This window comes from Mugil cephalus, chromosome 21, assembly GCF_022458985.1.
Source record: "Mugil cephalus isolate CIBA_MC_2020 chromosome 21, CIBA_Mcephalus_1.1, whole genome shotgun sequence".
In the NCBI taxonomy this organism is placed as follows: Eukaryota; Metazoa; Chordata; class Actinopteri; order Mugiliformes; family Mugilidae; genus Mugil; species Mugil cephalus.
The window spans coordinates 7,673,209-7,687,640 of NC_061790.1; the positions used below are offsets into that span (position 1 = coordinate 7,673,209).

Consider the following 14,432-nt stretch of genomic DNA (forward strand, 5'->3'; position numbering starts at 1 on the left):
GCTCAGGCTCACCTTCTCGGAGTGCTGAAACTGCCTCCAGAAACTCTCATACATTCGTTTGGTTGTTTTCTCAGGACTGCACACCATGGTCTTAATATAGATCTTAAAGCTGCGGTCCAGAAGCTGGTTTATCTCCCCGTAATTATAATCATCATACCTGAGGGAAAAACAAAGCAACAGTGTCAGGAACACAGAGTGACACAGAGCAGCGCAGTTTACAGAAGCAAAAGTGACGGCATGTTAAAAACGAAAAAGCCTTTCCGCGGGCTGACCTGATGCCAAACATGCAGTGGATGTAGTTCCAGATGGCCCTGCGCAGCATACTGGTGTCCACGTCCTTGTGCGTTGCCATGGTGTTGTAGGTCAGGTTGTAGGCCATCTGAAACTTCTCGTCCAGCATCTGACCCACATCTGGATACAGCCGGTTGACCAGAGAGAAGCCGTGGTCCTCCCAGCTGTAATCCTGCAGGGAACGATAAATCAGTCTCACTCACGTGGACACATAGAAATCTGTTCACTCTATAAGACTGGGTGCGACCTCTACCTGCGCTCTGAACGTAGGCACATGCTCCCCCCTCCTGGAGAAGTCCTTGTAGCCGTAGCTGGGGTCCTCGAAGTGGCGGGACACGTCTCTCGAGGGGACGCACTCCTCGTCCTCCGCCGTGACCACCAGCATGCTCTCGGTCTTCTCCCTCTCGAAGCGGGTCGCCATCTCCTCCTGGCTGGCCTCCTCGTCGTCACGACACTCCTGCAGCTGCTTCATCCTCTCCATCAGCACCTCCACCTCACCGCACATTTCCTACAAAAAAGAAAGCAAAAGCAACGTTTTTTTTTTGGGGGGTGTTTTTTCCTCCGTTTACGATTTCTTCCTGGGGACTTTTCTCTCGTTCATTTCCTCTCAGTTCACCGTCAGCACTCACTTGGTTGCCGAGGAAATCGTCGTGGTGGTTGGCGTGGCCGTTGCCGTTGGCGATGTCGCACACGCAGTACTGGCTGAGGGAGGGGGGCCTGAACGTGTGGCCGCCGTCGCAGTGGATCTCGGGCGTGATGCCGCAGCCGAAGGTGAAGGAGGCGAGGGAGTGGTAGTGTGTGAGGAGGACCACGGCGTGGATCAGCTCTGCCAGGGACCAGCTGTGCTCCTCTGCCTTCAACAGGCGCTGGAAATAAACAGAGGAAAAACTGTTAGTGACGCAAAGCGAAGCCAAATAATGACTTCAATATCAATGACCTTTAAGGAAGTGGAGGGGAAGGGGGGGGGGTTCACACACACACACTCACACCACTCTCTATCCACTCCTCACGCAATGCAACTCTCAAAATCTGTTCAAGCAAGCAGCTGTAGCTAGTCCCTTAGCCTCCACCCATGATCTCAGCCCGTTACATCACTTTTCACACCCACGTCCACCCCGGTGCCCGTCCTCTCACCTCGATGTGCTCCTTGGTGAGGAGCCACGGCCGGTGGGCCAGGATCTTGTTGAGCTCCCCGAGCTGCTGCAGCTTCTGCGGGGCTTCGTCCAGGCCGTTGAGCCACTTCGGGTCCCCCCCGACCTGGATGAAGTCGTTCACGTGGAGGTTGACCAAGTAGGAACACTGGTGTCTGGCGGCAGCCTGCGGAGATCACGCGGGCAGATAAGAGTTAACCACAACAGAACGAACAGGCGAGACGGCGCGCGCCGCTTCGAGAAAATCTGCCGGGGGGGTGGGAGGGGGGGGCTCGTCTGTTCTCACCATGATGCCGATGTAGTGTCGGTAGTGCAAAGACAGGGGCCCGTCCATCTGCAGCAGGTAGTGCTGCGTCCGGAGGAAGCTCTCCAGGTACTGCGGGTGGAAGCCCATCACCAGGGAAATGTTGTCGAGGCGACCGAGGGCTGCAAACGCATCCTCGAATATCAACTGTGTCCTGGCGTCCACTTTACTGACTTGAAGAATCTGATGAAAAGACGGTCAATGCATCAGACGCGTTTCGTGCAAGTGTTTATTGCGTAGAGAAATCTGAGGGTGACGTCAAGCCATACCTCCTTTTCTGGGATAAATCTGCTTGGTCCGTTGCCTAGTGGTCTTGGGATCCTTACTCCCAAGTCCTGCAAGACACAACAACAAAAAAAAAAACACTCTCTTTAGGTGCAATCATCACTTCCCTCTACGGTCACTATTTTTGCTCAGTGAGAAATCAGTGATTGGTCTCAAACATATCTGCTGACTCGTTAAAAAAGACAATGGCCAAGTTTTCAGGCGTTTGCAGAAGCGAGATGCAAATCTTGTCACAATAAACAGATGGCAAAAAAAAAAAAAAAACTGTAATAATCCATAATTAACGAGGAGTTCACAAACACACACACGCAGCGCTGCAGTTTCCCTTCATGCAAAATTAAAACAGAAACCTTTACATTGTCTCCACTGTGGTCTGTAACTTTCCGCTGCTTGCCGAGACATGTCTGCGAGTGGACACTGTCCCGCAGAGCAACAATTAAGCAGGCGATGAATGAATGATGGTGAAGAAAAAAAAGAAACAGCTCGCCGCACAGAAATGACAACGGGTAGAAATAAAAAACAACTACGTGACACTTATTAACAACGACTTTTAAAGAAAGCTGGAATCGGCGATCGCTGGAGAAAAGGGGGGGATTCACTCGCCGATGACCACAAACTCTTCTTACTCGTAAACAACCTGGACAAAAGACTGCACTGCAGCTTGTTTTTTTTTTAAAGGGAAAACTGTCGCTGGGAAAAGCCGTAAAAACAACATGACACCGTCCTCACAAATTCCCCCGGCGAAGAGTTGGAGGACCGAAGACGACGCGTTTGGCCGCAGTGTTGCCCCTCGCTTGTTTTTTTTTCTTACCTTTTTGCCCAGCCGTTCACAATGGGTGCATATCTTTAACAGGTCTGTCACTGCGAAAGAATCATTTTCCACGTCCTGTGCAGGTGCGACCGCGTGCCTCATCTCGTGTCTTCGCTGCACCCAGTTTTATTTGGGGGGGTTTATGTGAAATTTATAAAAAATAATACTAATAAAAAGGGAGATCTATTCTGGATGGCTGCTTCCTCCTCTCTTTGTTCCTTGAGGCACTGGGCAAAGTGCTCAGTAGTCAGCTGTTGCGGCCCCGCAGCAGAATAGAATACCGACCTCTCTCGCTCATACATTCGCTAAATAAGTCGAGGCTCGTGTGATCGACGCGAGCCGCGGCCAATGGGGGCGAGAAAACAGGCCCGGGCGCGGCCAATGGCGACGCGAGGAGGTTTGGGAGGGCGGAGCTACGAGCGAGGAAAAGGGAGGAAGGGGGTGAACCTAAACGTGAGCTGAGAGAACAGCCCCCCAACCACCCTCCACCCCCCCTCCTCTAAGAAAACATCATCACTTCTCTCTCCCTTCTTTTGTTCCCTGCTGCCATTGATCATGATTGAATTTACTGTTAATGTCTTATCGCCTGTGTCCAATCACTCCAGATCAATGCAGTCAATCATTTATCATTGGGGGGGCAGGGGGGGTGCACATTGAGTGAATACCTGAAATAGATGTGACTGACTGATACGTGGCTGGATATGTGGCTGCTATCTCTGTTATGTGCATTAGTTGAAAACAACAACCTTACAGGCAGCCGCTGCTGGCATGCAGCAGCAAGTCCCCCTGTTGGCTCCTTGCTGTAGTGGCGCTGGAGGAGGAGGAGGAGGAGGACGAGGGGGCTGAGAGGGGGGGTAAACTGAGGCCCCAGCTCTTCTTGGGTGAGCAAAAAAAAAAAAAAAAGGGTCCAGTGTGCAGGGGACCAGCGTCAGCACGCAGCCAGATGGGTAAGCTGCAGGACCTGCTGCAACAACAGCCTTTCAGTTAGTGGTTTTCCTTCACCGCAGCCTATCAGACCACAGATAACAGCACTCCTGCGCCAATCAGGCCGGGCTCGAGGAGCCCTTTAAAAGACAGGAGGAAGCAGAGATAAGACAGGCGGCTCTTATGGCTTTGTTTATCCCAGCCCGACAATAACACATTGAATGGAACAGTGTATAACTGGTTTATCACGCCACGTTGGTCACAAAGTCAATAATTACTCAGAAATATTATCTGACGGAGGGGGGGGGGGGGGTTCCGAAAACAACGGTATATATTCTGAATTTAATATCACACGCCGATATTATCGACCTTTATTTACGCGTTTCGTCAATGGTCCGCTTGTCCTGGCGAACAACGCATAAATGGCTGTATTTTCTCGCTGCAGCACATGCGAGTCAAGTGTTGTTTCCTCCAGGTTTGCGAGCGACCACATTACAAAACGCACACTCACACCGGCCCCGCGCGCGCACCGGGCGCACGTACGCGCGCACATCTGCGCGTCATGTATCTGTGCAAGGCTGCAAAATAACACGTTTCCCAAGCAGAACCGAGAAGGCTATTATTTTTCACAAAGACTTTTTCATTTTATGGCGAGTAAATTGCACAATAAAGGAAAAAAAAAAGTCGTAAAAGTTGAGAATTACTGTCCTTGTCTCGGTTCATCGGCACTACTCCGACTGCATACTGTACGTCTTTGGTTGGACTTTGAGGGTATATTCAATAAAAACCAGACAAACAAGTTAAATTTGGAAACGATGACTTAAACGGGAAGCAAAGAAAAGGGCAAGTCTGTCCATGTGTGCTCCGATCAGGAGCCTGCTGGGCCAGTTTGTCGACCGGCTGCAAGTCCCCATCCCCGATAACTGGATAGCACGGTGTTCAGCAGGTTCATTGTGTGGAAAAAAAGTCACCCCCCGCCAGTCCCTCTCCTGATGCCACAGGGTGGGGAGCGGGGCAGCGGTAAACATGTTCCCATGGCTGGAGTCAGCACTCCCGGGGCTGCCGGGAGCCCCATGGCTCAGCAAAGCTGCAGAAGAGGCTGGTCAGCGTTCAGGCTGACGACACACACCGAAAACCCTTTCACATAAAAGCGCTTAGGCCTCGCAGGCACGGCCAAACACTATTGTGAGAGCGCACGCACTGACCGCGCTGCAGCTTCGCTGTATTCAAATCAGAGGTGTCTGTGTTTGTGTCTCGGTGATCCAGGGGAAAACCTGAAGGATGTGATTACACCTACGGCTGATTGCCTGCGGTTGAAATGATAAAAAGGCGTACTTGAATTACACAAACCAGAGCTTGCAAACAAGGCTCATTTGAATCCGGATATTGAATAGATTAATTAGTGCAGTAAATAACCCCACCATGTGACCAATACAGAAAGCTTCACGTGAGTTCTAAGGTGTTTTTGTCCGACTACACGTTCAGTTTCTGCTGTGTGTTGAACTCATCTGCCCATTTGCGTCTCTCTTAAGAAAACACAGCTCAACGAACTTTACCCCAGACCTCAGCGCGTAATGCATGGCTGCTATTACAGTCTGTGTGACTTTACGTATTCCTGGGTGTCTTCTGAAACAGGTTCAGAACACAGTGTAACAAATACAAACCGCACTGCAGGTGTCTCGGGGGAGTCAGAAGATCTAGATCTTGATCTCCCGTTACAATATTTGTTTGATGTCACCACAGTGAGTTTGAATTGAATGTGTCGTTCTTAAATAGAAGTTTTATGCAAACCAAACTCCGAGCATGATGAAATGAAAGACATATTATGCGTTGCTAATAAACCAGTGACATTTTTGCCATGGTTTTTGCCACTGAGTCAAAATGCTACCCTGGACATGCCTGTATACATATGTGCCTGGGATGGGCGTTGGTATTAGGGTTAGAACAACATAGGAAAGATTAATGAAGGGGAAGACTATTGGAAACAACAGGAATCATCTCAGATTTGTTTCAGATACTTATCTGCTGGAGGAAGGGCCTAAACAATGGAGACATTTCCACTAGTTTCTGACTAATGGTAATAAAAAAAAATACTCCCATGAACTGTAATTGGCAGAAATGATTGGGATTTAAGGTTTTTTCCAGATACACTTTATGACAAGCTGCATGTTTTTGCCTATGTGGCCACTTAGAAGCTGTTTCCATCCAAATGAAACCCATGAAATAATATGTGTTGAAATATGAGCCAACTAGACAGGTGCATTTTTAACATCTGTTAAAGAACAGAGACAAACCTTCTATGTTTGCAGTGCAGCTAAATGAGACCACACACTCATGTCAAATTGGTCGTCTTTTAAAATGACAGTAAAAAACGGTAGCTTCTGTTTAAACTCAGCAAATAACAGAAGTAATACCACAACATTAAACCGAAATCAGTTTGACAAAAGTTACGTGTTCAGACTACCGGTTAAAAAGCTACAGGCTACAAGCTGTCTTCAATTGTCTTCAGCGATATGAAGCCACAAACCAACATCTGACACAACATCTAACGGAGGTGACGCACAACAAATCAAAGGTGGGCTGGCTTTTTGGTGCTTTAATGATGTGTTGATGTGTAGCAACCAAAAATATAACCATGTGTGCACGTTTCATCGGTTTAACACCACTTCAGCCTGGGGCCTAACCAGAGAGTCAGCGGTTCAATTCCTGGTCCAGTGACCAAATGTCAACGTGGCAAACACATTGAACCCCAAGTTGCTCCCAGTGGTTTGCACCGGTGTGTGAATGAGTGTGTGAACAAGTTGGTAGATGTGTAGTGGTGACTGTAAAGCCCTTAGAGTACCAATAATTACAAATGTACTATATGAATAAAAGCTCATTGTAACACAGGATTAGTTTTACCTGAGGACGTCCTGTGATTCAACTATTCCCCCTACATCTGTGTTTCATGCGGCGCATTAACACGGTATAAGCAAACTCTTACTTAAATTCATGTCTCATCATCGTTATGGCTCTGCTACTTTCCGTCTCACTCCACCGCATGTCAGAGGCAGTTTAGATTACTTTGTAAATTATAATGGATGACAAAAATGGTTTCATCCGTCTAAACAGGGGAATAGTTCAGCGTCATCTTGACTCTGAGCTCTAACATCTGTCCAGACTTTGATTATAACACATCCTTCATAATTCTTAAGCGACAAGATGAACGGGCAAATCAAACAAAAGTCGCAAAAAGGCAAAAACTCACCCCTAAATCACAGAGATGCTGATTCACGCTGGATTAGTAGGTGTAATTTTTACTTTACAAGTCACAGACAAGGATGATTCATACGGGATTAAGATCACAGACGACGTCTGTGATTATCAGAAGTTACTGGAGGTCCCCAGTTAAAACTAAACCCGTGCAAATAGCGCTTTTGCGTCTCTGGTGGTACATTTTAGCATTTGCCATCCTAGACACCATTGTATAGAGGAAGTCTGCACAAGTTTGTTTAGTGTGTACATTGCACATGCTCCTTATACATAGTACATTTCATGTCTCAGTCCATCTAGCCGCCTCTTAAACAGCTGGCGCAAGTTTATTTGTTGTTTGTTTTGAACATACTTTGTCATTAAATGTAAGCTGACAACCTTTGTGCTAGGTAAAGGTGCGAGGGGGTGCGAGGGGGTGCAAGGGGGTGTGTGTCCCCTCCCTCGCCCCGAAAAGACCACAGAAAACCGTGAAAGTTTGGTTAGTGCAAAGTTCAATAAGTGTTTAATTTAAGGTTTGGTTGAGGAAACCAGTAAATAATTTCCCACGGTGGAGTTTTTGCAGCACTGTTATCTGTAAATGTGGTGTAAAAGTGGATAATGAGCCTGGAACAAACAATTAGCAGTTTTAAAGCAAAATAGTTTAATTAAGATCTAAGGGTTTATCTAGAATTAAGTTATTTAAGCTCTGTATAAGTTTTAAAGTGTGGCAGCCACTTTCTAAAATGCCAGTAGTTCTTCCTTTACGGGTTGCGCAGAAGAATTAACAGCAGCTCTGAACCAATCGAGAGGATGATAAAAGCTAATGAGATTAGAAAACAGAGAGGAAGCCATGCCAGGCGTAAACTCTACACATGTGTCTCAGCGCTGCGGCTGCTGTGTTTTTTCATGTAGTAAGTAAGAAGCGAGAGAACCGCAGAAACTGTGGGGATGTTCAACAAGTGGCAGAAGTCCACCAGACCAGTTCAAACCCGACCTATCACTGCACAGAGGAGAGGAAGCAGAAAACTCTCCAGCACTGACATAAGCCTAGCAACAGGCTTCCACCAATCACGGGGCAGAACAACAGTTTCAGGAACCAATCTTCTCTGCTCTTTCTCTGCCTCTCTTGTTTCTCTGAGAGAGAAAAAAAAAAAAAAAAAAGCTGAAGAAAAAAAAAAAAAGTTCTGCCGAGGTATGAAGTTCACTGTACAAACTAATCTGGTGTGTTTCATAGAAAGTTGTTCAGTTTACTCTCGCATTTGCGAAGTCGTAATTTCCCTCTGTTTGAGTTTCCCTGACAAAGAGTGGCAAAACAAACGGTCTCCTAACTTTGCTGCAAACACAAAACCACATGTTTCAAATTAGCCCAGAGGCGTACAACAGAAAGTCTCATCTGTGAAAAACAACCAGGGAACTTTTTTTTCCAAGTTGTAGAAACAGTTTTTAAAAGTTTCTACGGGGGGAGGGGGGAGTTTCTATATGTTTAAATAGCAGTGCTTCTGTGAGGTACACAACTAAAGAGTTAAAAACTCGAAGGATATCCCTCACCCCACTCTTCAAACACAGCTTTAGGTTCGAGCCAGTTCATCTATCACTGAGCATTCAGCTGAGAGACTGGAGGGTTAACCCTTACCTGTCCCACCAGCTACAACATTACAGAGAAGTCATCTGAACCCAGGGCTACATGTGTCAAACCACATTCATTAAAAAGCTTTAGATATGTCCACGTAATCCCAGCCACAATTTTAACTATTTGTGAAGCCTGAATTGGATCAGTGTGGGAATTAAATGGACCAGCGTTGCCCTTTGGCCCTTTTCTGAGCAAGTCTCAGCCTCTTGTCTTCTCTTTTCTCAGTCGCCTGTTCTCTGATCTGTGTGTATTCTGGCAGGCTATCAGAGTGGACTGGTCTCGCCAAGCGCCTGCTTTCCTGAGAGGAGAGGCGTGCCCCCCCCCTCCTCGGTCCAGCAGGTCCTGGACGAGCGCACACCAACACTGGGAGGAAGCAACGTTCCCTGGATTCCATGAAACGCAGAGGAACAGCAGAGACTTCAGGGAACGCTTGGAAAAGTTAAAAGGAAAGCGATATCTGGGACAAAAGCTAACCTCGCCTTTATGGCTTTGCGCTTATGCGCATGCATGTACACAAATCCCTAAATAATGTATATGTGCCGCGGCTGACAATCGAGAGGAAAAGGCGTCAGCCTGCAACCCCTGTGTGCACGTGAGGAAGAGTGAGTTCCCCGGGATGTTATTCTAACAGGGAGAGGGCAGCTGTCACAATATAACAGGCTACGGGAGAAAAGATCCCATAGAAAAACAGAAAAATACCAAACCCTCCCCTGCTATCTTTAGCTTGATATGATAGAGACGCCACTAATCAACACAAAACTCCTCATTTTGCTTTCTCCATTGGAAATAATGCGGGCTGTTCATTGACTTCCTTGAGTTTTTCTAAGAAACAGGAGAGATAAGAGGCAACTCCAGAGGTGCTGGCAAAAGTTCAAAAACTCAAAAGTATTGTAGTGAATGCTTCTGATACTGAAAACTCACATGGTGAAATCTGGGTCAAGCTTCTCTCGGTTGCTCTTGTTATCCCAAAACACGGGACTAGCAAAGTTGGAATCGAGCACCGCCCCCCTTCTGGTCCGAACGCCGCTGCGCGCCTCTATGAATGCACAGCTGTTTTTTTCTCTCCCCGACAAGATCTTGGCTTTGCTGACTGAGCAGAAAGTGACTCATCTCGCTGGGAGCACGGCCAAAAAGTTGTTGATCATCTCCTGATAATTCTTAATAGGCGTTTTGAACCGCACACACAAACGATGGTGACTCCTCACCTGTTTCTGTCAGAATAGAAAAAAAGGAGGTGATTCACCTCCGAAAATACAGCACAACAACGTGTTCACAAGAGTCGCTTACAGCAGGCATTTGACTGGGAGTCAAATGGGAACCATTAAAGAAATGACAATAAAAACCTGATGAGTCGCTGAGCTGAACAGTGTTTTATTGTTTCCATGCACCTGCTCATAGAAAACAGGGGAGTCAATGAACTCTTATTTCACAGAAGGGTTGTCAGCCCTGAGAGCGGTGATCCAGTGTGGGTTACAGCAGCTTAGTAGGTTAAGTCTAATTATATCCATATATCCATATAACCATTATAATCTCAGTTAGTTATACAGTACTTCCCTGTTTCTGATGCTAGTTTCACTTTGCCGAGATGTATTTTGATTGTAAAGACGAGGAGGGGATGTGATACCGCTGCACCTCAAGGGGCAGGAAGTGATATGGCCTAATTGTTGCTCTCAGAACCATTTTGCTCGTGTCCTATTTCTTCATTAATAGGTAATGAGCGCCGGTACTGAAGTGCAGAACAAAATGTCTGGCAGAACCTCACCTGAGCGCGACGTCGCACGAGCCGCCGCATAATGTTTAAGCGTTTATGAAATGTCCGTTTGATTAGATGGAAACTCAGTCGCCGTTCTCTTAACCCACTGCCACCGACTCAACGTTTCCAGTGATGTTAGAGACTGCTGCTGTGAATCATTAAGATGACATCAAAATTACAATTCACAAGACACTAAAAATGCATCAAATTGACAATCTTAGTAAATGGTTAACGTTGGCTTTTGAGATTTTTTCCACAGAGACTTCAGTCTCCTATAAAACTTAATATAAGGACCAAGTCCATATTCTGTTTAGTTGTGCAGCTGAAGCTTTTTGCTAAGTCACACCACCCACAGTTATTGTTCCTTGCCTTCCGTTCTGCTGATGGTGCTTGTGTTTCTTTGTAATTTGTCCAAAATGCGTGGTTTCTGGTGGCTTCTCATTTCCATCCAGCCACTTAATGTGCTGCAGCTGTCCCAGCTATCGTCAACTGGTTTTAATGGCTTCATTTTTAGCTAGATTAGCATAACGGGGTTATGAGTATTGCCTTGATGGCTACACACATTTCAACCAAACTCTCAGGGTAAAGTTCGCACTACGAAAAACAAGGTTACTAAATGGTCAAACCAGTGAAGTGTTGCTCAAGGACTTATTTTGAAATAAACACATATGATTGGTTGCACCACTGGAAGGGCTGACAATAAAAGCTGAAACCAAGTCATCTTTGATGTGTAATGTGGCCCATCTGCCGTGAAGCATCGGTGTCGGCTCGTGGCTGGATATCGTCAGCTTCAGATGAAAATGACTTACGGCACAAAGCTCCATGTAAAGATCAGTTGATGACACATCAACACAGAAGGGAAAAATTAGTTCAGTACTTTTTCAATCCCGTAAATGAAGCATAAATTGCTCACAGTTAGCTGGATGCTAACCAGGAATTCTGTCACATCTGATAAACACACAGGTTTATCATGTCTTTAAATCAGGGGTCTTCAATGTTTTTCAGGCCAAGGACCCCAAAACCCGACAGAGACTGTGATTGGCTCAGCAGCGATAGGGGCGGGGCCTATTGTGTACCGGAGGCTTAGATTGACAGGTCTCAGCTTGTGCAGTGCTGTGTTAAACAGTGCGGTGTTGAGGCAAGTCCTGTATCGGTGAATGAGTGAAGTGCTGAATGACAGATGACATCATTTACCCCTTTATATGCTGGATACATATTAATGTGTATTTAAAGAAATGTAAATCTGTGGGCAAAATTTTATTTATTTTTTTTTTTAAATGTAAAAAATATGCCCAATCAACCAAAGATTTTGCCTTTTGCTTTTCCTCCCCTTCACCCCTCTCAGGTCTCAGATGTCCCACTTTCACGAGTTTAACTCCAAGACGCAGCACATGAGACGAGTGCAGCGAAGCCAGCAGATTTCGATGTGTGCAAACAAACGAGGGACAAGTGCAAACACACACAAACTCACAGCACATGTACATGCAAGTTGACCAAACCCAGCGAGTTCCTCATATGTGAAAACACAAGCACATGACATGAGATCATGAGTCGGTACCGTTTAAAATAAGACTGGAAACGGGAGAAATGCCGACTTCAGCAAATTGTGCTGTGGGCTGAAATGTGTCCATATACGAAACAGAGCTGAGCTGAGTTATTCACTGTCGGTGTCCGACAATGACTGGAAGTCAAATGAAATTACAATCACTATTAAGCCACCAAAATAACAGAGGGATAACAATGAGTAAAGCTGACTATAGCATCTTCTGCAAACCAAAGTTGACATTAGCATGTCATATAATTTTATGCTTACATTCACTGGGTTTGGTTTAATAGCGTTTTAAGTGTCCCTTAAAAAATACATGTGTGCTAGTTCTTGACAATTACAAACTCTCCATGGACCTCGTAACCCTGACAGAAGTGTGTGGTGTGGTGCTCTGTCTCATGCCACAGGTAGTGTTGGACATATTTGCTCGGTGGTTAATCAATTACAGGCCTGTGGGACCGAGAAAAGAACAAACCAACGGCTGAAAGTCTTTTCGTATCAGTCCCCTTGTTGGACTCGAGTCGGATTTGAATATGTCACCAAATTTCAAGTGTCAGACATAATTAGGAGATAAGGCAGACTGGTCGACTGATTGCATTACTGAGGCGAAGGGAAACACGACTTTGTGAGTTCATTCCGCAAACAGAACGGCTACTCTGCAAAAAAAATAAAAAAAAGCTGCCGCTTTATGTTTTAACACTTTGCGGTGTTTTTCGCGTTACTGTGGCAAACAAGCACACGGATTACCTGCCGGGTGCAGTAAACGGTCTTACATAATAGGCAGGCAAAGTTTTATTAGCACCACCAGGAAGTAAGACAGCATTGCAGATGGTGTCGAGAGTTGATATAGATTAATTAGTCTACAGGAGCGTATGATGATGAGAGTCTGGGCTGAATCAACATTTTTGGAAATTGAATATCCACGGACAAGAACAGCAAACATTCATGTGCATTTTTTTTTTTTTTACTAAATACAATATGTGCAAAGTGATCAATAAGATTAAAACCAACTTAGGATGTGAGTGTGATCTTTCTTTTTTAAAATGTTTCCGTTTAAGTTGCCACCCCTCGTCGCAGTGATTATGTCACATGTAATGAAGGTGGGGGTTAAAGAGGGCATTCACAAAGCAAGAAAAGAAAGGCGGTGGAAAGAGTGATGAGAGAACAGTGATAAAAGGTGAAGGGGACAGAGGGAGAGGATTATTTGACCAGCGCGCAGGGAGAAAGCGCCTCGTACCTTATCATGGATAAGCAAACACCCCACACCGTCTGGAGTGACATCATTGTCCCAGAGAATCAATAACCAGCCACTTCCTCTGCAGCGGGAAAATCGATGACTCTGTACACTAGATTACCTATCTTTGCCCACTCACCTGAGGAGGCGCACACACACACAGTCTATGCACACAGTGTAATGCAGAGCACATACATGGAAAGCATTAACAGAAACAAACCCTCTGTCATAGTTTTCACCAAGGGGAACAGTATTTGTGCAGCTTCAGTGCAGAGTCAGCCCATTATGGGATTAGTGGTGGCCACAGCGTGCGGTGTAGGCCCACTGTTGAAGTCTAAAGAGGATAATGCCACTGCCAAATCAGATTTCTATCAGGTTTCCCACACAAACACTCACCTAAAAACCCGGAGCAGCGTGGCTCAGCTCCAATCCGCAAATCTCCCAGATCCCCCTGCTTTCCTCGGGAGTATTTGTCAACCTCTATCCTCCACTGCCGCAGTTTTTCCCACTTTTTTCCCCCCTCCTCGCTCGACTCAAAGTGTATTTTTTCATGCAATAAAGGCCGAGTTAAGGGTTAAAAGGTAATAAAAATGAATGAGTGGGGCCCGAAAACATTTTGAATCACACAGGAATTTGGCATCACTCAAAGAGCTCCTCGTAAATTTTGTCACTCTTAAATGAATGTCTGGTATGCGGTCTGAGCTTTTTAGCGCCGCTGCAACAGCGCGGCTGCAGCCGAACGCGCTCGCCGGGTTTTTTCGGGCTAAACGGAGAAAATAAATGAATTGCTCCTGGCTTGTTTTTCCTTGATGAATGTCTGGGAGGAAAAGTTGAGGATTATGAGCGCGGCTCTCAGGTTGCAGCTGTTCCCTGTGCCAAGGCAAGTAGCGGAACAGTGGGCAGATAACTGACAGGCGTGGATGAGTTGATAATGAGTGAGTGAGCTCAGTACAGTCCCTTGTTACCTGTATGTGCGTAGGAGAGGAACGGGGGGTGGGCGGCGGCAGCGGCGGGGGGAGTTCAGAGACAAGACAAAAATGGAAAGGGTGAGAAAAAGAAAATTGTGACCCTTGATGACTAAGATAAAGACACGTACGCTGAGTGGGCGTAGACTTTCTATGCAGATCCGACTGGGTTTCATTATCACACATACGCCACTGAATATCAGACCCGAAACAATCAGCAGGCTAGCCACTGCCGATCTTTCAGTATTGGTTTGTGACGAAACATAAACAGCGAGCTGACAGCCTCCTCTAATTTCTGCCGTGCGCT

General features: G+C 46.2%; 1 protein-coding gene across 2 annotated transcripts in view; it reads right to left on the bottom strand.

Annotated features, from left to right (window-relative positions):
- sesn1 (sestrin 1) overlaps positions 1 to 14,432 on the bottom strand; it is a 51,795-nt gene that overhangs the window by 2,111 nt on the left and 35,252 nt on the right. Inside the window, exons 1-8 of one of the 2 annotated variants that reach the window (XM_047573181.1) lie at positions 2,843 to 3,128; positions 2,016 to 2,081; positions 1,729 to 1,929; positions 1,426 to 1,608; positions 921 to 1,157; positions 545 to 799; positions 273 to 463; positions 13 to 157 (exon numbers count right to left, since the gene is read on the bottom strand). In XM_047573181.1, the coding sequence (XP_047429137.1) occupies positions 13 to 157; positions 273 to 463; positions 545 to 799; positions 921 to 1,157; positions 1,426 to 1,608; positions 1,729 to 1,929; positions 2,016 to 2,081; positions 2,843 to 2,944 (1,380 nt within the window). In that variant the 5' untranslated portion in view covers positions 2,945 to 3,128. Of the gene's footprint in view, positions 1 to 12; positions 158 to 272; positions 464 to 544; positions 800 to 920; positions 1,158 to 1,425; positions 1,609 to 1,728; positions 1,930 to 2,015; positions 2,082 to 2,842; positions 3,129 to 14,432 lie in introns of those variants that run through there. The other variant, XM_047573180.1, reaches the window with a different exon arrangement.